Genomic DNA, 21,662 nt, shown 5'->3' with positions numbered 1-21,662 from the left:
AGACTATTGGGTTTTATAAACTTGATTCTTATATTTATTAATATTAAAAGAGTCCTGATCAAAGAAGCTTCTTTTTATAGCAAAGGGAGATGAATAAAGAAAACTAAATCCAGACACAATTCAGAAAACAATACATAATATGAAGCCCTTCCTTAATGTAAGCACCTACACTTCAGCTACTGCATGGATGACCTGGGAAACAGAGTAGAAAGGAGGGCTGAAAGAATTTAAGAGTCATAATACCAGGAAGTCTACTGAAAATTTGTCTCTGCTAGAAATAGCTACATTAAGGAGACTGGAACAAGAACCGTATTTATAGACATAGTAACGTGTAAGGGAGAAATTTTTATGGAACCCACCCCTAGACAAAGAACTGTAGACAACTATTGATAGCTAAAAGAATAATCAGCCTCTCTCAGGAATAAGTTTTCTTATTGGTTATCAAATACAGAATGGTCAGTATATATATGACCTGGAACTATATATATATATATATATATATATATATATATATATATATACACACACACACACACACACACACACAAAAGTAGATTTTTAAAACATGTATTTATATATTTGTGCATACATATACATAGGTATGTAATAATAGTGATAACCAATGAAAATAAACAATTTCAGGGGAAAACATGAAAAGGGTTAGAATGAGAGTATCTGGGAGGAAATAGGGTGGAAATAGGGAAGCTTTCTATTTTAATTTAAAATATATTTTTAAAGCCATGTGATTATATAAAAATGATTTAACTCATGTGCAAATGGGGATAGATTTTCCTAATGCATGAAATAAGTACTCTGGGCAAGATGTTATAATGTTGAAAACTTCAAGCCCCTTATGGTCAGTGAGTAGGGAAACACTGAAAAACTTGGCACAAGTCCAAGATTGTAGCTCATGGAATCTTTATCTCTGGTCATTCAGTGTTTTATTCAATTTCTTGGGTATAAACTTATCTCTATATAAACATAGATATCACTGTAGAACACAGAGTGCCCTCCACTATGATACTAACTCGAGGGAAAACATAAATTAAGATAATTTACCTACAGCGCTTCTAAACAGAGTAGATCCATTAAAAGTAGCATATTTTAGTTGACAAAGTCAAGATGGAAAATGGAAAATGTACCAAGCAAAGAAATAGCCATTCAATTACAAATAATACTTCAGCACCTATCTATTAAAAGCAACTTTTAACAGCTTATACACTAGTATGGATAGGCCCATTAAATCAAGATGCAAGCTGGACTTTAATTGAACCTTTTAAAATTAAGTTAAAACTCTATCCAGGGAAATAGGTAGGCTAACTCAAGATCTTCATCTCCCCGTACTCTCTTCCAATCCAAACCCACAATCTCATGTCGAGTTCTGCAGTAGACTTTCTACTGTGATCTCTCCTTACTCTCTGCACCCAACCTCAGGGGATGAACTAAGTAGATCCCAGTGCAACACACTGCTTTCCTCCCTCCCGTGAAACCCCATTCCCCACCCCAGTTCATCCACATTCCTAAGTGTTTGTTCCCAGTACCCAGGAACACCTTCTTACTTGGAGCTCCATTGGCCACACCAAAAAGAACCAAAAGAATTTCCCATGAGGCAACACACAGATATCACACTCTCCTAAGAACTAGGGAAGAAACAGAAACCAAGGAACAAAATGCATACCCAACAAAGACAAGACTAGATATCAGCACCTAGAATTACATTCTTCCCAAACCCAGGCGCTTAAATACCAGCATAAAAACATAATCAATAGAAACCCAACTAAAACATGTCTCCACTAAAGCTCTGCAACCCTAACATAATAGGCCCTGAATATTCCAAAATAATCGAAGCACAAATACAATACCTTAAAATAGACTTTAAGCGTATGACAGAGGTCCTGAAAAAGAAAATGATTAAATCCCTTCAAGAAATCTACAAAAACACAAACACTGTAAGGAAATGAAAACACATACACACATATACATGCATGTATGCGCACACATGCACACACACACAAAACAACAACAAAGAAAGACTGTCCTAGTCCTGAAAATAGAAATAAAATTGACAAACTGAATCTTTAGAAAACCCAAACTGAGGGTAATGTGAAGATGAAAATTTAGGACCTGGAACAGAAACCTCAGAGGCAAGATTCAGAAAAAGAATGCAAAAGATAGAAGAGAGACTCTCAGGCATTGAAGACATGATAGAAGAAATTAATACATCTATAACAGAAAAAGTTAAAACTGAAAAACTTCTGGCACAAAACATCCAGGAAATCTGGGACACTATGCAAAGGTCAACCTAAGAATAATAGGAATAGAAGAAGGAGAAGAAAATCAACTAAAAGACAAAGAAAATATTTACAGCAAAATCATAGTATAAAATTTCCCTAACCTAACAGGGAATAAACCCTAACCAATAGGAGAGGCCTGACATATTGAAGTATATGAAGCATAAAGAACACCAAACAAACTAGACCTGAAAAGACATTACCTTGAAATGTGAGAGCCAAAATACTAAATATACAGAGAAAAGAAGGACTATTAAAAGCCACAAAGGAAAAAAGTAAGTAACATAATAAAGGTAGATCTACTAGAATCATGTCTGACTTCTCCATTGAGTGTCTGAAAGCCAGAAGTGCCTAAACAGATGTGTTGTAGATAGTAAGTGATCAAAGATTCCCAGCCTAGATTACTAAACCTATCAAAACTTTCAGTCACCACAGATGGAGAAAATAAGACAGTCCATGATAAAGTCAAATTTATACAGTATTTATCTTGATGTATATCAAACTCTACAGAAGGAATTAGAAAAAATAAAAAACAAACATCAACAATAAACAAATAAGCAAACAAAAAACTCCTCAAACATAAAGAGGTTAACTATATCTAAAAACAAACAAACAAAAACAAAAAAACACAAAGGAAATAAAGAGTTCAATAAAATCAAAAGAAGGAAGTGCACGTGAGCATGCACACACACACACACACACACACACAAAGGAAAGCTCTTAAATGAAAAGAAATCACACCCAAAAGAAGTAGAGGATGGTAAATAATGAAATTCCATATTGAAATTTAAAAAGAAGAAACAAAAAACAATACAAAGAGTCAATAGAATGAAGAGTTGATTCTTTTAGAAAATCAAAAGATTGAAAAATTTATTTAAATTAACTAAAAGGCAAGAATATTAACTAAAAGAGAGAATATTTAAATTTAACAAAATTAGAAATGAAAAGAATAATATAACAACAGACAGCAAGAAAATCCAGAGAACCATAAGAAAATACTTTAATAACATGTACTCCACCAAATTGGAAAATATAAAAGAAATGAATGACAGAGGAAAAACTTAAAGAAATATTCAACAACCTTAGCCATCAAATAAATGCAATCAATACTACTTTGAGATTTCATCTTAAACCTGTCAGGATGACTAAGATCAATAAAGTAAGTGACATGCTGGTAAGAATATGGAATAAAAGGAACACATATCCATTGTTGGGAGTGCAAACTTGTAAAGCCACTTTGGAAATCACTGGGATGTTTCCTCAGGAGGATAGAAACCAATCTATCTCAAGATCCAGCTGTACTACTCTTGGGCATATACCCAGAGGATGCTTCATGTAACCACAAGCCCACGTACTTAACTGTGTGTGTTGCTGCTGTATGATAATAGTCAGAAACTGGAAACAGCTGTCCTTTAACAAAAGAATGGGTAAAGAAAAATGTGGTACATTACATAATGGAGTGTTATTCAACTATTAAAAGAAAAAGACATCATGAAATTTGCAGGCAAATGGATGCAACTAAAATACAAAGTGTCCTGAGTGAGGTATTCTAGACCCAGAAAGACAAATACAGCATTTATTCTCTTATATGTGGATAATAGTTGTTGGGTCAATGATAACTAAATTACAATTCATAGAACCACACGGGTTAGGAATAGAGTAAGGGAACTAGAGGGCAGAAATAGTTCTAATTAGAACATGGAAATACAATAGATAAACAGGATAAAGGGGGAAGCTTGACTGGGAGAATCAAGTGGGAAGGAGAAAGAAGAGAGAGTAATTGATGACGGGAAAACAGGGAAAGATAGCTGAAATTAAGTGTGATTTGAAGGGTGGTGTAGAAACCTAGTGCAGTAGACACCTCCTAAAATACATATCTTAATGAAATTGTCAAATGACCGGAGACAGAGCCCCAGCTGGCTATCTTGTCACCAAATGTAGCTTCCAGTACCAGGATCGGTATATATTTAATAGACTTGCTGGCCAAAGGCCCCATGGAAATCCCCAAACAAGCCAAAGTATAGCCAGGACTATTAGTTGCTGTCCACAAACTGACAGGAAGGTTCCACTGCTGAAGACAACACCTACACAGCTCATTGAACATGGAGAAGTTGGGCTAGGAACTACATAGAGTCTTCACCCCTACATCCTAGTGTCTTTGGTACAGGAAGGCACCCTGCATGCTACCAAAAGAAAACCATTAACCCCTATTGGGCCACAAACCCTTTTATCTAAAATGGTGTCCTTCTTGCATGATATGCTATAGCAATGAGAGCACAAAACTTGCAGGAGTAAGCAACCAGCATTGTGACTTGCATTGTGGCCCACTGTCATCCAGATAGAAGCCATACCTGGCACTGCTTTGGTTTATAACCCAGGGTCCTAGGGTAAAACCAAGTACTATTGGTCTATAAAACAAACACAAACAAACAAACAAAAACTAAGAGTGATAAAATAACTCCTAATGCTATTCTTCTATACTCATAGACCAGTACCTTGCTCAACCATCATCAAAGAAACCTTCTGAAACAGATGGGAACAAACACAGAGACCCACAGCCAGATACTATGCAGAGAGTGAAAGACCTTGGAACAGTCAGCCTTAAATGTGATGTCTCTATCAAATCCCTCCTCTCAGAGCTCAGGGAACCCAACAGCAGAGTAAGAAATAGTGAAATAGACAGAGGGAATGAAGGACACCAAGTAAACAAGGTCCTCTAAGTAATGTATGAAGCTCATATGAACTCACAGAGACAGGGGAAGCAGGCATAGGGCCTGCAATGGTGTGCACCAGGTACTCTGCACATATGTTATGAGCTTCAATTTAGTGTTTTTATAAGACTCCCATGAGTGTGAGTGAGTGGGTCTCTAGTTCTTTCACCTTCTCTTGGGCTCCTTTCCTTCTGTTGATTTGTCTTGTCCAATTCTGATGTGATAGCTTTTGTTTTATCTATTTTATTTTAATTTTATTATTATCATCCCTTAGAAGCCTGTTCTTTTCTAATGAGAGACAGAAAGGGAGTGATTCTAAATGAGAAGGGAGATGGGAAGGAACTAGGAGGAGCAGAGGGAAGGGAAACTGTAACCAGGATATATTATGTGAGAAAATAATCTAGTTTTGATAAAAGAAAAAAATTAATAAATAAATTAATTTACATTCTATCAAACTGTGGGCAAAGACTGTAATTTTATAATTTATTATATTTTTCAGTTTATGAGTTAAAATTATTGAGTACAATATTTACTTAATATTAAAATTTATTTTCTATAGTAAAAATTATTTATAGGGATACAAACATCCACATATACATATAAAATTGAATTAAATGTATGTGTTAAATTGAATATATATATATATACATATACACATTTATACATATATTTAAGTACTAAAAGAAAGCTTTTTATGAATTTCATGAAATCTTACAGTTAGAAGTATGATGTGTGTTCTCTATTTCCTCTCAGTGACCATGTGATAGTTTTAGATAGGTGCCTTATTGCCTGATTTCATTCGTTCATCCATTTATGTATATCTTTGCATATTCATTATTCAACAAGTATTACTGAACAACTACACACTATGTGGTTTCAAATATGTTGAACTAAATTTTCTATTACTGTCTTATGGCATTCACTTGAATACATATACAGCGTTAATATTTTAATAAAAGAACATATTTGAGGTGGCGATAATGTCAACATTTTAGGCTATGCTCTGCTAATTGACCGTCTTGAGCATTCTGTGGTTATGGGTGTCATATTCACTGAAATCTATGGGATGATGGCCGTCCTAGAACCCAGCAGAGCACACCTGGGATGGACTTTGCAGAGCAGGTGAGAATTTTATTGAAATTAACAAAGGCAAATAGACCCAGACAAAAAGACTGCAATTGTGATGGAATACCAATCTAACAAACTAAGGTAAGCAAACAGACATCATAAAAAAATAAAAATTCAATGCGTCATATCTGTAGCAACAAACTTTCATGTGTTTGAAGTATATTTATTTGCTAGTGCTAACTAGCACATGCAGACAGGTAAACAGTTGTGTTCTTGCTACTGTAGGGAAATTTATCTTATGAACAACTGTGTTTTCAAGATACATCCTATAGTTGTTCAAGTTTTTAATCACATAAAATGTAATAGAAAATGAGTCTTTATTGAAACAACACAGAAGTCTGGAACAATAATTTCAAAAAATATCTGTCTTTGAACTCTTGGATTGCAATTTTAATCTATTGGTTGAGCATGCTGACCGGATCTGACATCTTGAATGCTCATCTCAATGTTTAGCTTTGATCAGCTTCCTCTTGTCATCATTTTTACCATGGCTGCTTGTGTTACTAGAATTTCTCTGCACAGAATTAGGTCTATTTATAGAAATATTTATCTTGAGCCAAGTTCAGTATAGATGCATAGTTGACATGTAAGTCACATCAGAGATTTTTGGATGATGCTAAAGATACTCAACTTTGGGGTCTCACGATTTGACTAACTTCAGGGGAAAGGAATGTCCTGAAGCATGAACTCCTGTTTTGCAATTTCCTAATTAGGTATTCTAATATTTGAGTGTGGAAAAAGCAGGATATAAATATTTCAAAAAAAGAGCTTTGACTTAATGAATGCATTTTTCCGGGGGATGTAAGTATAATAAAAAACATACCACTAGATGTATTGTTTAATTTCCCAGGATATTTAAGTCTCTATAGTAAATATGTATATGCAATTTCTAAAGAGGATATGGTTTAGTTAATGGCCAAGTTGTTAAACAGTCTCTGTGTTGTGTAACTTTTACATTCAGCATGAAAGCTTTAAGAAGCATGAAATCATTTGAAGTGAGAACAAATACTCTTTCAAAAACAGGACTTTAAAACAGGAAGCTTTTGGTGTGAACTCAATGTCAGGGACACTAAACATGACCATAGGGCAAATGGTAAGAATACTACAGGCAGCAAAAGAAAGCTGCTACCACCGAGGAAAGAATGGCCTGGGCACAGGAAGCTTTGTAACATACACAAGAGGAGATACTCAGGTTGAAGCAACAAGCCAAATGAGTGTTGCTGAATGGCCAGTGTGGTCCTCCAGGTGGTTAGTCCCCTAGGACTTTGCTTTCACTGTCAGCCTTTAAGAACTAGCTTGAATATATGCAAGCCTCAGTTCTATAACCAATCCGAACACAGGTAAACAATCATGATTTCTTTCTAAGTAGCCACCTGTATTGGTTTATATTACTGGATCATTTTATTTTTAAATATTATTATTAGGTGACAGTCAACTTATGATATTATACATATATAAAATTTTTTAAATAAAATATATAAAATGTGTTCTATGAATAAAATATCATAGTAAATTTAATTTATAAAGTATAATAATTGAACACCCCAGCTCGTGAGCACTTTTAAGAATCACAGAATTCCCAAAGCCTTCATCTGCCTCTGGGCTCCTTCTTTATCACATCTCAGTTTCCCCCATCCTGAAGAAAACGACTCTTTTGAGTCAATCCTTCCCCTCTTGTACTGCGGTTCTTTTACTTATGTGTGCTTTACTAGAGAACACTCTCTAGAAATCTCCTCATTTTAAACTTCATGAAAACGGCAGCCTCTGGCTTAGTTTTGTCCAATCAACATTCATGATCTTTAGGCTCAATCCATGGGGCACCCCATAATTTCTCATAGCAGCTTCTGAGAACCAACTGCTGTTTCCAGTTGATTGTTTGAAAACTGCGCAGTGACTGGTATGTATTGTAGTAGGGAAATGATCATTCTGCAAACCAATTTTTGCTAAGCATTTGCCAGCTCGTTGCCGACTTTATCCATCCTGTGTGTGGAGCTGAAATGCACATGAGTCCCTACAGTGCGACAATTCCACAGCCCATTGGTTTCATCATCCAGAACTATCTAACAAGGCTTGTCCTCATGCCCTGGTGCATAAAGCCGGTTTCTCGAAAATATTTATTTAGATACACAGTTTCTGGGGTTTCCATTCTATAAATATTCAAGATGTTAAGATAATAGAAAACTGTTCTCAAGTTGTTTAGACACCACCACCTATTGGAAGTAAATCCCTGTCTTCACTAGCACTTCTTGTCAGCTTTCTTAATTAACACCAAGAAATCGTTATTAAACAACACTTTAATAGTCTCCAATTGAGTTTTCTGGGCTTCTGAGGTAATGGGGGCATATTTCATTTACTTGACATTTGCATTTTCTCTTCTATGACATGTTTATTCAATCTGTTGATGATTTTCAGTGAATTTGTTGACCTTAATAAATTATAGATGATCTTCATATTTGAACACTCATCGTTGGTCAATAAAAACTATACTGCAGATAACTTTTCTCATTTTGTGGCTTTTTTCCCTCAGTATTTTTGACAAGTAGTTCTTAATTTTCTTTTTAAAAGCTGTGTGTATATGGCATGTGTGTTAACATGTATGGAGTATGCATGCAGGTATATGCACTAAGCGGATGTTTCCAAAGGCCAGAGAGAAGCTAGAGTCCTCTTCTTTGATTTCCCATCTGACTTTTGTTGAAGACAGGGTCTCCCCCTGTTTCTGGAGCTCACTGATTATCAGGACTGGCTGATCAGCAAGTCTCTGGGATACTTCTCTCTCTGTTCCACCAGCACAGATGTTTACAGGTGGGTTTACAGGTGTGTGCTACTCTGCCCAGTGTGCATATATTGGTGGCAAGGATCTGAACTCAGCTCTCATATATAGGCAACAAGCAATTTCCCTGCTAAGCAATCCCTTCAGCTCCATGGCTCCTGATTTCCTATAGTTGAAGCTTTCGCTCTTTAACCTCAATCTTAATTCAAGTTACATTAATTAAAATGATAAATTATAACATGAAAAGTGTACGGATTAGTGGAGTACCTCAGAATGTTTTGTTTCAGGAAGTATTTGTGAAATGCAAGTATAAAATTAAAAATATTTATGTTTATAAGCATTCATTATTTCATTTGTTTGTTGTAAACATCATTCAAAGCCCTCTCTCTAGCTTTTGGAATGCATAGTGCACCATTGATTCATTGAATCTCTAGTGGTTATAAACTTTTGTGTCAGCTTTAGGACATTGTCCATTCAGGCATAAGGAAAATATTTTCCTATTGTGATTTCTCTAATGATACTGATTCCATGGGATGTGTCCAGCTAGAATACAGACAGTGAAGACTGGAGAAATACTACATGTACCATTTGCCCTGCAAGCGTTTTGAAGTGCTTTACTTTCAGCTTCATAGGCTAAGTGATAGAGTTTGCATTGCATCCTATAGAAATGGGTATGGAATCAACACTATTAATTTTGAAAGACAATAAAGTAAACATCTGTGGTGCTAGCTGTCAATAGATTGTCAACTTGACCCAAAACCTAGGCATAACTGGTTAGCTTTTGTCAACTCAATACAAACTAGAGTCACCTAGGAAGAGGGAATCTCAGCAGAGCAATTGTTTCCATCAGATTAGTCTGTAGAGCATTTTCTTTGTTAGTGACTGATAGGGGAGGGCCCAGTTCACCTCTGGGGTGCTGCTCCTGGGCATATGGTCCTGGTTGAGCAGAGCAGGCTATGGGAAGTAAGCCAGTAAGAAGTATCTATCCATGGTCTCTGCTTCCCTGGATGGTGGACTGTGACTTGGAAGTGTAAGCTGAGATAAAGTAGCTTTGGTCAGAGACTTACGACAGCAGCATATACCAAACTACGACACCTACAAAGAGGGACTCTGAACGGAGGAATTGCCTCCACCTTTGTGCATGTCTGTGGAATAGTTTCTTGATTAATAATTGATCAAGGAGGGCACAGCCCACTGCAGATGATACCATGCTGAGGCAGGTGGGCCTGGGCTATATAAGAAATATAACTGTGCAAGCAGCAAAGAGCAAGCAATTGAACAGCATTCCTTCCTTCTGGTCTCTCCTTCAGTACTGCCTCCAGGTTCATGCCTTGGACACTTGGCCTGGCTTCCTTAGATGATAGACTGTAATCTGTAAACTGCAATAAACACTCTCTTCCCCACACTGCTTCTGGTCATGGTATTTTATCATAGCCACAGGAAATCAAGCTAGGACACAGTACAGTGAGAGGAAAGGACGGTATTTTATAGTGAGCAAGGAGGAGAAAGGCACAGATCAGACTTCTTCAGGAAAAGTGAAGTCTGTGTTAGAGAAGAAACAAGTAATTTTTTTTTTCGAGACAGGGTTTCTCCGTAGCTTTTTGGTTCCTGTCCTGGAACTAGCTCTTGTTGACCAGGCTGGCCTCAAACTCACAGAGATCCACCTGCCTCTGCCTCCCGAGTGCTGGGATTAAAGGTGTGCGCCACCAGCGCCCGGCTGAAACAAGTAATATTTAGTGTTAACACCAATTTAGCACATGAGAGAGAATTTGTGTGTTATCTTCAGTAAGGTGTTGCTGTTTTTCTCCAAGAATATTAACTAGACCAATACCATGAGAATGGGAACATGAGACATGCCAATTTTCAAGGAACTCACAATGTCCTTTCACCTTCTATAGAGCCAACAGGGATAAACGACATTCTAAATGGGTAGAATTAGGGGCACAGTTTTGACAGTAGCCAACATATAGCTGTCTCTTCAGAATGCACACTTCCGGATTCCTTTCTTCATTTGCCCCTCTGAGCCCAGCTGGGCAGGATGTACAGGTGACAATTTGGGAAAGACACTTTTGAAAATGATAAGGGTTAATAAAGCTTCAATAAACACATTTGGATTTAAAACTTACCCAGTGAATCTGGGATCATCTCCTCTGGAGAATGAAGTAGTAGAGTATCATCTGTCCTTTCCATCAGATTGTCGCCTTGAAGCCTAAACAGTTAAAAAGCATCATTGGAAACGGCAACCTGGCTAAATGGCGAGCTAAGAAGTGTATGCCAGACCTCTAGACTCTGAAATTAAACATGATTCTTCAAAGCAAGCATAAAGTTTCACTAAATTCCTCTTAACCCCAAGTTGTTGCTTTTTCTAACCTGTAAGAAAAGATTTTCTATCTGTTCTTAGATATACAGTTATGCTAGACCTGTTGTTCTCGACCTGTGGGTGGTAACCCCTTTCTCAGGGGTCACATATCAGATAGCCTGCATACCAGATATTTACACTGTAATTTAAATCATTAGCAAAATTACAATCATGAAGTAGCAATGAAATAGTTTTATGGTTGAGGGTCACCATAACATGAAGAACTGTATTAAAGGATGGCAGCATTGGGAAGGTTGAGAACCACTGTGTTAGACTCGGGCATCTAGAGCCTTCACGTCTTAGCCTTAGCAGAGAAACATTTACAACAAATATTTTCACTAAACCACAAAATCTGTTAAGAAGAAGGAAAGTAAGTCCGAAGCCTTGTGTGCAGATGACTTCAGGGTCCTGTACCCATGAGAGAGTTTTTTTCATTGCACAGAGGTTTTACACACACAGAAACACACACAAACATACACACACACTTTCTCCTCCACATCAACCAGTGCGAGTAGAAAGGCCAGGCTCCCATTTGTCAGGGACGGGGAAAAAGGATCCTGCTGTGCACAACAGCCCAGTGCTGGCGAAGGCACTAGGGATCCTCAGAGGAGGAAGACCGGGGAGGTCCTTTTCAGAGGGGTATCTCCCAGCTGATGTATCCTTATGTCTATACAGAGAAATGATATCTAGCAAGATCAAATTCAACTCTGTTTATGAAGCACTCAGACGCTGTGTTCTCAGAACAAGGTGGGTATCAGCAATATGTCACAGAATTCTCCCCTAAAAAAGCACAGTTCTGTAAACGTTGAAGGAGACTTTGAAACATTCCTGAGCCCAGAAGTTTCTCCCAATGTCTTCACGTTTATTGTATGCAGGGCAAATGCTTTCCTAGGGAAATACTAATAAATACATGGCATGTAACATTTATTTTTGCTAAAAATAAAAGTATAATTCATGACTATACTTGGCTCCAGTGCTAAAATTCTCAGAAATACCTATGAATTTGTATACCATGGTAAATTCACAATATCTTGTTCTCTTTATCATTTTGAAAATTATAAATATTTGTAAATTATGCTCACCTTTTTATAATATTGATTTGTGTACATTTCTCTATATGTCACATATCACATTATTGCATATATATTACAGATATGCCATATCACATACTGCATAACAGCCTTTTATTTATATAACCATGTTTATTTTTTGTGGAAGTTAACTAGGGTGATCATCAGGTAAAAAGGCACTTCTTGCCATGACTGATCGCCAAGGTTTGATCCCTCAGACCTACATAGTAAAAGCAGGTAAATTACTCTTGCAAGTTGTCCTCTGATCCTCAACATGTGTGCCATGGCATGTGAAAACCCACACCCACAAATAAATAAAATTTAAGGCTTGCCAAGAAGAAGTTCCCCATAGCACATTTTTTTTCCACCAGCTTTTATACCTCAATAAGTTTTACCTCAAAAAATTCATGTTTTAAAATAATTAATGAACTATACTTTCCCTCAAACCTTCCTCACTACTTTCCCTCTTACAATTTGTGTAAAAAAATTAGGAAAAATATTTTTGATAACCCATAATATCAAATATTGGTTTTTGAGCTCACTTTTCCATGACTATTCAACCAAAATTATTTTTTAAAAAAGTGTAAAGGCACATTGCATATTTAAAGGTGTAAATATACTCATTATTAAAAATTCACAAGGGGCTAGAGAGATACCTCAGTGGTTGTGAATGCTTACTGCTCTTGCAGATAACCCGGGTTTGGGTTCTGAGAACATACATTGAGTGACTAACAAATGCCTGTAGCTACAGATCCAGGGAATCCTATACCGACATATGCGCACATACACACACCTAGACACATAATTTTTTAAAAAAATTAAAAATTCACGTTTAAAAATATTCACAAATGTTTCAACATACTTGTGTAATTAACAAGAAGGTTAAAATGTAAAAGGAAATTAAATTACCAACAAAGAGGAAAAGAATTAAGACATATAATCTATGCCCAGCTGGTGTCCCAGCAAATATATGTGAGCCTGTAATCCCAGCACACAGGAAGCAAAGACAAAGGATCCCCAGTTCAATACCAGCCTGAAAAAAACCTGTCTGAGCAACTGAAAACCAAAAATAAAATAAAAATAAATAGAAATTTTTTGTTGTTAAATTTTTTTTACTCATCTGATGAGTCAGGAGAGGTAAATGCTTACTTGGTATTTATTAATTTGACCAGTGATGAACCACATGTTGCAAGGATCAAAGGCAACTCTAATTGTCTTGGATTTCAGAGTCCTTGGTGTAGCTGAGCTGAACAGACAAATAGCCACGAATACATCCCAGCAAATCGGACGTCCTCGAAGCTAGCTCATCTCTGTCCAAGCACTGCCCTCCAGATGCCTGAGAAGCCATTCACTGTGACTTGGCACCTTTCCCCTGGGGAGTGATCTGCCTGACTGCTCTGCCAATATTCCCCAGGCTGCAAGCCACACAGCGCTACTGTTGTCAGAGGTTAGGAGCTGCCGCACAAACAAGAATTGTGGGGATAAGTCCGGGAAAATACAGCCTTGAAAACGTCGAACTGTTTTTATTTTACTTTTTACCACAAGACTTTCCAGGCCCTTACTCTTTGCCTTCTAAAGCCGCTCTTTCATATTAAAGAAACTTCTCTATACTTTTGACCCCTGTGCGGGATGCCTCCACGCCCCTTGTCACATGGAAGCTCTTCTGCTGGAGAAGGAGGTGGCGTTCAATGAGAGCGTGTGCTTAGCATGAGCACGGTGAGGAAAGTGGTGTTAACTACATTTCTCCTCTGCAAAGAAAACTGCCTGGTCCCTCAACCTCAGGCTACTCAAGACTGTGCGGATAAACCTTTCTGCTCTCTGGAGATAAAGACTACTCAAGGGGCTTCCATTTCCTTCTTCAAACCTTATAATTCTAATATCTGGAGTATTTGAGTATTCATGGGGATGCATACGGGATAATCTCAAGGTCCCTTGACTTCCTCAGATCTGGAGAACTTTCTTTGCTTCATCATCCCTAAACCAATGACGTGAGTCTCACCGACATTTGCTGTTAGAAATATCTGAATCCATGTTCCTTGGAAATACTTCTGGCCTTTGTGCTTTTTCATAATGCCATTGCTGATAACATTTTTTTTTTCCTGGACTGACTTTAGTTGTATGTCCCTGTTAGCTATTCTGTTTTCCTTATTGTCATTTTTCCCTCCTCAGTTGGAGTTCGTGTGTCCTCGGTTCCCTCTCATGCAGTTCCCTGCTGCCACCAAGATGACTCCACTCCCGCTCATCTGTGCTTTGGCGTTTCTGTGAAACTGAACAACACTGATGACGCTAAGACTCTCTACTGCTCGGGAGTGCAAAGCGATGGTTTCCTACTCTAAAGTTAAGCTTCTTGGTTGTCTTCCTTCCATTTTTTTTCCAAGGACTTTCCAAAAACAATACTTCTGTATCACTCAGAAAAATGATTTCATCTAGAATAAAGACCTTCATTTCTCCCTCACACACAAGATCCACAATCATCTTCATTGTTTGTTTTCCAACTCACAAAGGAGGAATCTATCAATTGGGCTGGTGATGGGGCGCCACTGTCTCATGTCTCTTTTTTTCTTCAATGTGTTTTTATCTACCTCCATCCTGCCCTTGTTATTCATTTTGAACATTTCCACTATCACTTCCTACAGAATGTGAGCAAGCTTACTTCTCTTTCAGCTATAGACTGATGAACACACACACACACACACACACACACACTCTACTCTCACATTGCCTAACACATGTTGCTGTTGTTTCTTTCCTATGTATTGTACTTGGAGTCAAGCTCCTAAAATATTCTTCATTCAATACCTTTGCTTTCACAGTTTCCCTTCAATGCACTTTAGTTTGGTCTCAATCATCCCGGGATAATTGCTCACACTAGGAAGTTTTTGGCTCTGCACAATGTAATATTTCAGCAGGGGAACCATACTATCCGCATTTTCAGTGGTTCCATGGAAAGGTTTTAGGGGATTCACAATAAATTACAATGAAGAAAATGAGGAGTTTTAAGTGTTTATGACCTCTTTCCTCAGAAAAATAGAGACAGAAAGAGAGAGGGACCATAATTCTAGTGTCTTCTTAAAATAATCTTTGACTCAAAAGGGTTTAAGAGCTCCCATTTGTATTGGCTTCTTGTCTCCTGCAAGACGAGTTATGGTTTCCTCAGCACATTATGAGAATCCCTCAATTGAACAATCCTTGCTTGTGCCTGCAAATCCATCGTCTTGGATCTCCTCCCGAGGGTTTTGTAAACTATAACCCAAAACTGCTTTCCCTTTTTCAAAGTTCTTTTTTTGTGAGTCCTCCGACACTGTGTTGTTCTCTCTGGCAGCTTTACCTTCTCCTCTTTCATCGTGTGACCTATGTCTGGCTTTTTCATTCTGATTTCTCCCCTTTACAAAAGCCTTTCTTCTGGAAATCTCAGCATCTATGCTGCTCCTTAGGACAACTGTGCTACACTGTCTAGTTGTTTATAAGAAGTCTGTGTTTGTTAGTTCTGGAAAAGAGTTTGTCCCTAAAACCTACCTTAACGGAATTTGGGTTAACTGAGTTTGGTGAATTACAGACTCTCAGAAGATTTCTGAGATAGTTTTCAGTGATTATTTAAGTTTGGAAGTAAAGAAAGATATGATCAAGATGTCAGAGAATAATTCTCTGAAGACTACTTATTTATAGCACTATGCCCTTGAGAAATCCTTAATGTCATCCTGCCTGTATCCTGGGTTAAGTAATTCTTTGTTGGCCCATCTTGATGCACAGAATGAGACAGAGGCGGCTGCATAAAAGCTTATGTAACCCAGGAAAGAAGGACATGGATGTGCAGAATAGGAGCAGAGCTATGTGATGATGGATTAATCCCACATGGAGCTCTGAGGAATTCAGTGAGATGCAAGTACTTGAATGATCAAAGCATTGGCTCACAGACACGCAGTCAGGGCTGGCTCTTGGATACTGACTTCTCTTAAGCCATGATGTACACATACTCTAGTATCACATGACTGCCATTTGCTGTAGTGAATAGGAAATAAGAAATACCAGGTCCGAGGTGAGACGCTCAACTTTGCCTCTATACCAATCCAGTTACCTCCCCTTAAAACACCCAAGAAGTAAGGCTAAGAATGTCACACATGGGGCTAACAATGTCTATAAATATATTTGTTTAAAACAAATTAATCACCCTTAATTTTATATTAACCAATGAGATTCAGCAAGGTAGAATAAGTACTGATGATAATAAATACTGGAAAATAGTATCCCACATTTTGTGGGATGCTTACTGACATCGTCTTCATAATGGACAAGGCAATGTCAGATGTATTCACAGAAATTATTGTGCCTATCTCAAAACCTCGTGTGTGTGTGTGTCTATGTTTAATTAACAAACACATCGCAGAAATATAGTGAGAAATTACACAGATCTTGCAAAAGATAGAAACAAGAAAGAGGGATTGGTCTAAAAAAAGGTCAGAACTCAGTCAGGAAATTGGTTGTGATAGTGTGGGTCATGTGTTGGCTGGATTTTACCATTTCAGTATGGCAAACACAGAAGGAACATCCAAAAGAGTCAATAGCAGCACAGAACTAAGTGTCCCGAGGAAGAAGTTTGAAGCATGTAAGCACTTAGGGAATAGGGAAAGTAGTTTGCACCATTTAGTTTTCTCCTTTTTAAAAGCACAAAAGATTCAATAAAATTTCACATTTTAAGTATTTTTCTTAAATCTTTTCTGTTGTCTGGGAATGCGGTTCAGTGGTAGAGGGCCTGTCAATACCTTGGGTTTGAAACCCAGCAAAGGACAAACAAAACCGCTGGCAGTGTTGATCTAGTTGAACCACAGCCTAGAAATGGAACATGCAAGTGAGCAAAGTGTTGCTCTTAAAGTTAGACTGAAGACTTTCCAGGTCTGCATAGATAAACAATAACTTTTCTGCACACAGTCATTAATTTTACTGGATACTTTCTAGAAGAAAGCAGCGTCAAACTTAAGGGTATTCATCGGATGCTTCTTTGTCATATCTGAATAATTATTGGAATGCTTAACCAACACTTCTAATGCAAGCAGGAGCTCATGAAGATACACTAGCTGAGGAAGCTTTAACACAGCAAGCAGCACTTGAACAGGGTATTAAGATAACCCCATACTCTCTCTAGAGGAAAGAAAGAGTAAGAGCATCATGATAGACAGAAATTGGGATGGAAGAGGAGGGAGGATGTAAGAATACCAAGCCTTCTGACATCTTCAGTGAGAGCAAGGATGGCAGACCTGGATTGACTATAAACCAAAAAGGAGAAGGACTTAACATAGAGGGAGGTTCTGACAGTCTGATATGCCAAAAAGTGATAAAGTTGTAACAACAACAAAAACATGACACAACACTGAACGGCTGGAATAAATGAGATCATCTGGAAATCTCGAACAATAATCCAGAAACAGAAGAGCAAAGCATGGATGAGGGTTCTGTGGGTATTTGCTATCACAGAAGCTGGAGACAGATGAGAAACAACTGTAATTCCAATCCTTGTGGAGGTTAGATTAGAATAACCAGAAATGAAGAACAGACAAGCAAGAAATCCAGTTTATATAAAAGAAAGAAAAAGTTAAGCCAGTATGGGGGAGGAGTATACAACTTCATACAGAGTGTACATGGAGGGCTGCTCTCAAATATAGTATTTGAACTAAAACATGAAGCGACAGAAGGTGCTAGATCCCTGGAAAAATGATTCTCCAGTATGAAGAAATTCCACATTTGAGTATCTTCAAGCCAATGACTTTAGTCAGGTGGAGGACAGTATGAAAAGGAGGGTGTTTGTCACAGAGAACTCTGGTGCTGTCAGGTTGGACAAGCTACAACTTCATGTGATAAAGATATAAAAAGATAAACACATCTTCTTCCCTAAGAAAAGAAGAAAGAAAGAAAGAAAGAAAGAAAGAAAGAAAGAAAGAAAGAAAGAAAGAAAGAAAGCCACAGTAGAGCTGTGAAGCAGGGTGACATGACTGGATCTGTGTGTTACCAGGGGGTGCATTGCCTGTGATGCTATGAGATACACACAAAGGCTAGAAAACTCCTAAGGAGGAGGGTACACCTGCCTCTGTGTAGCAATGAGGGCGTGGGCTGATTCTGGATAACACATGGAGTTGTAGCGGTCTATCAGGTACATGGTATGTCAGTGTGTGGCTTGAAAGAAAGGAGGGAGCTACTATCAGTGAGGGAGAGGGCACTGAGCAACAGAACTAACAATCTGGGATATGAAAATTAACAGAGATCAGATGGAGACTAATCGGAATTCAGTACGGGAAACGACACTATTCATACACACTTTAGATCTGTTGGTAGAAATACAGAGAGACAGTAAGATACCCACATGAAGATACAGAGAGACAGTAAGATACCATACAAGTACAAGTATACGAAGCTGTGGGGAGTTACAAAATCTTACCCCCAAAATACCAGGATGGGACATACAGTCTAACACAGTTAATTTTAACAGTATGAATTTTCTCTGCCATTGATGAACTAATGGCTTCCCCGACAGATATCAATTAAATCAGGGGACTCAAATTAAAACCATTTGAAGCACTTTCTTTAAAGAGGTGGAGAACCATTCTCTCCATAAACAAGGCTGTTTTGAATTCCCAAAGCCACTTTCATGGCAAAGATCATAGGGTTACTTTTATTCTCTTTCGCAATGTTAATTTGCCATTGTGGAATTCTAGCATATTTCTCTGGCTTTTGTTTTGTTTTTTGAAGGAAATCTTAAAAATTTATTGCCATTCATTCAATTTTGATGCCTTAAAAAAAAAGCCCAACTGATATTCTTCAAGGGTAAAATTCTAGTCTACATCCCCGACCTGTCATCTGGCATGATCTCTGTGTATTTACATCTTTGCCCCATTGACATCCTAGGTTTTCTAAAGTCAGAGTCCAGGTTCTGTGTTCTCCACATAGCATCCAAGACTTTCAGAGGAGTTTATATTTGTAGCTCTCAGAGTAACTATCAGATTTATCCTGCATTTTGATGGTCTGTTTCCTACTCTACAAGAAAGAAAAAAAAAGAACAAAAACCCTTCAGCACTGTCCTAGGAAGTGTCAGCAAATTCCAGATCTTCAGAAACCACTTAGACATCCTTTTCCAAACTCATTTTCCAAACCCGCTTCTCCACCTTGCAGCTTTTCTTCATCTACTGCACTTCCCCCTGCTTGCAGGTGATTTGGTTGTACTGGCTTTGGTCTTCGGGTGCAGTCATCCAGATCCTCTCAATATCATTCCTATACCCTAGTCATGGCTCTGAATCTCCATCACCGAGAAATAAACCCCAGCACGGCTTGGTTTCCCTTTCACACTTTAGGGTTTTCAAATCTCCCTCCTAGAGTTCATCTGTGGATGCTGTGGCCTCATTCTCACTCATGATAGTATAGGCACACCATAATTGCTTTCAGACAAAGTTCCTTCCCTAGGAGGACAGCAAGCAAAGGAAGAGTCCCATTTACCCTAGAGATTTTACTAAATTCTTTTTCAAAAATCCATAAAAAGCACTGAGCATTAACCTCTAAAACTTAATGATTGATGATGACGTTGAGATAAAAGCCATGCCCCTTCCTCTTGCTTCCCTTTTCGTGTTCTATCTCTTGCAAGTGAGATATGGGCCTGCAAATTCCTTGTATCTCTCCAGTCAAATTTATGGTTCCCACAGATATGTAGGATGGCAGGCATGTAGTTACTATGGTTGCCTCTTATCTGGGCTGCTAATTATTTTTTGGCAGAAGCTTAGGGATTTTAAAATCGAATCTGAGAGAAATGAACATGGACGATAAATGTCTTTGCTATTGGGTCTCTTCTGCTTATCCTCAGATTAAGCATAAATCTGTCAACACAAAATGAGATTCAGAAGATGATGCATGGACCAGGGTTGACTTTGACCTGGGAAATCCTACACCAGATTGTCCTGGCAGCTAGATCCAGAATGTGGGCCAGTAATTGACACACCATAGCTATGTGTAGAAGGGACAGCCCTGGTGATATTCCAAACTTTCCAAAACCCAAAGTAATCATGAGAAAGGATAATCTCAAAATGCCCTGGTGTTGTGGAGCTAGAGAAACAACAGTAGAAAACAGCTGAACAGAGTGGGCTACAGACAGCGTGAATGCTAGAATCAGCACACACTCTTCAAAAGCCTCTCTCATCTTCATTTCTACCTGTATTTCATACCATAAAATGATTCATCGACGCTTGGACATGTTTCTAGCCCCCATCATCCCTAGAGCAGAAGTAAGTCATTATGGTCCTTAGTTGAAACTGTGGGACAGTTGTTGTCAAATTCAAAGTCTTTGGAATCCCCTGGGCGGGGGAGGGGGGTGTTCTGGATACACATTGCTCGGTTCTACTCACTGAAACACTGACAGCAGAGGATATTTGGAGGAGAGCCAGTGAATTCCTGCTTCTAACAATGCACAGATAGTGCAGGTACTCCAGGGCAGGGCCACCCAATGCAATCTAGTTGTGGCACTGAAAGGGGCAGAGCTTGTCACTCACCCTGCCATGGCATTAGTGTTGCACCGTGGTCGGAACAGCATTGCCAGGACAGCGATGTGTTTCTTCCTCTAAGTAGCTAGGCATTCATTTCTAGCTGAATGCTAAGTTTTATCCCCTAATATCATATCACTCCATCTCAGAATCTGACCAGATGTGTACTCAGGATGCTATGAACTTGCCCTACTTACAGACATGCTTAGTCAGCAGACATCAAGTTCAGCAGCAGCTGTGCAGAACACCTGTAACACGCTGACGCTTAGCATGCTGCAAAATAAGATGGAGTGTTGATCCAAAACAATTTTGAAAAGAAAAAAATTGCCCATATTTTCTTCTTCCCTTCTCCCATTGCTTCCTCTAATCAGAGCCTCTCACTCATGCTTATGAAGGGCAGGGCTGCCTCTCCTGTCCACAGGATGGAAGACCACCTCTCTCATTATCTCTTGGAAGCAACTTAGAAGTCAGTTTCTTTTGTTTGTAACCAACTTCCTTTCTTCTCCTATTCTTCTTCTCCCTCTCCCTCTCCTTTCTTTGTTAGAGAGGGATGGAGTCTTTGTGGGCTTCTCTGGAACCACAGATACCAATTGAGAGAATACCCCCAGGGACACACACTATCACAAACTTCATTAAATATTAAGAAAACACTGCTAAATATGAGACCATGAAGAGGAATCAGGGCCGTGCTCTCAATCCATCTTTGGAAAACGGTCCTGTTACTGTCATTTGAATCTTAAATGTGCCTTGGAGGCCCATGTATTAAGTCCTGGACAGTTCTTTGTGGAGGTGACGGGAAAGTGATAAGATTTTCAGAAAA

General features: G+C 38.4%; 1 protein-coding gene across 3 annotated transcripts in view; it reads right to left on the bottom strand.

Annotated features, from left to right (window-relative positions):
• The window catches only part of C16H8orf34 (chromosome 16 C8orf34 homolog), a 371,793-nt gene that overhangs the window by 79,354 nt on the left and 270,777 nt on the right, over positions 1-21,662 (bottom strand). For all 3 annotated transcript variants that reach the window (XM_057790534.1, XM_057790535.1, XM_057790536.1), the window contains one exon: positions 11,027-11,109. In XM_057790534.1, coding sequence (XP_057646517.1) covers positions 11,027-11,109 — 83 coding nt within the window. The remainder of the gene's footprint in view (positions 1-11,026; positions 11,110-21,662) is intronic.

The sequence above is a fragment of the Chionomys nivalis genome, chromosome 16 (genome assembly GCF_950005125.1).
Source record: "Chionomys nivalis chromosome 16, mChiNiv1.1, whole genome shotgun sequence".
In the NCBI taxonomy this organism is placed as follows: domain Eukaryota; kingdom Metazoa; phylum Chordata; class Mammalia; order Rodentia; family Cricetidae; genus Chionomys; species Chionomys nivalis.
This window is presented reverse-complemented; position numbering and strand designations above follow the sequence as displayed.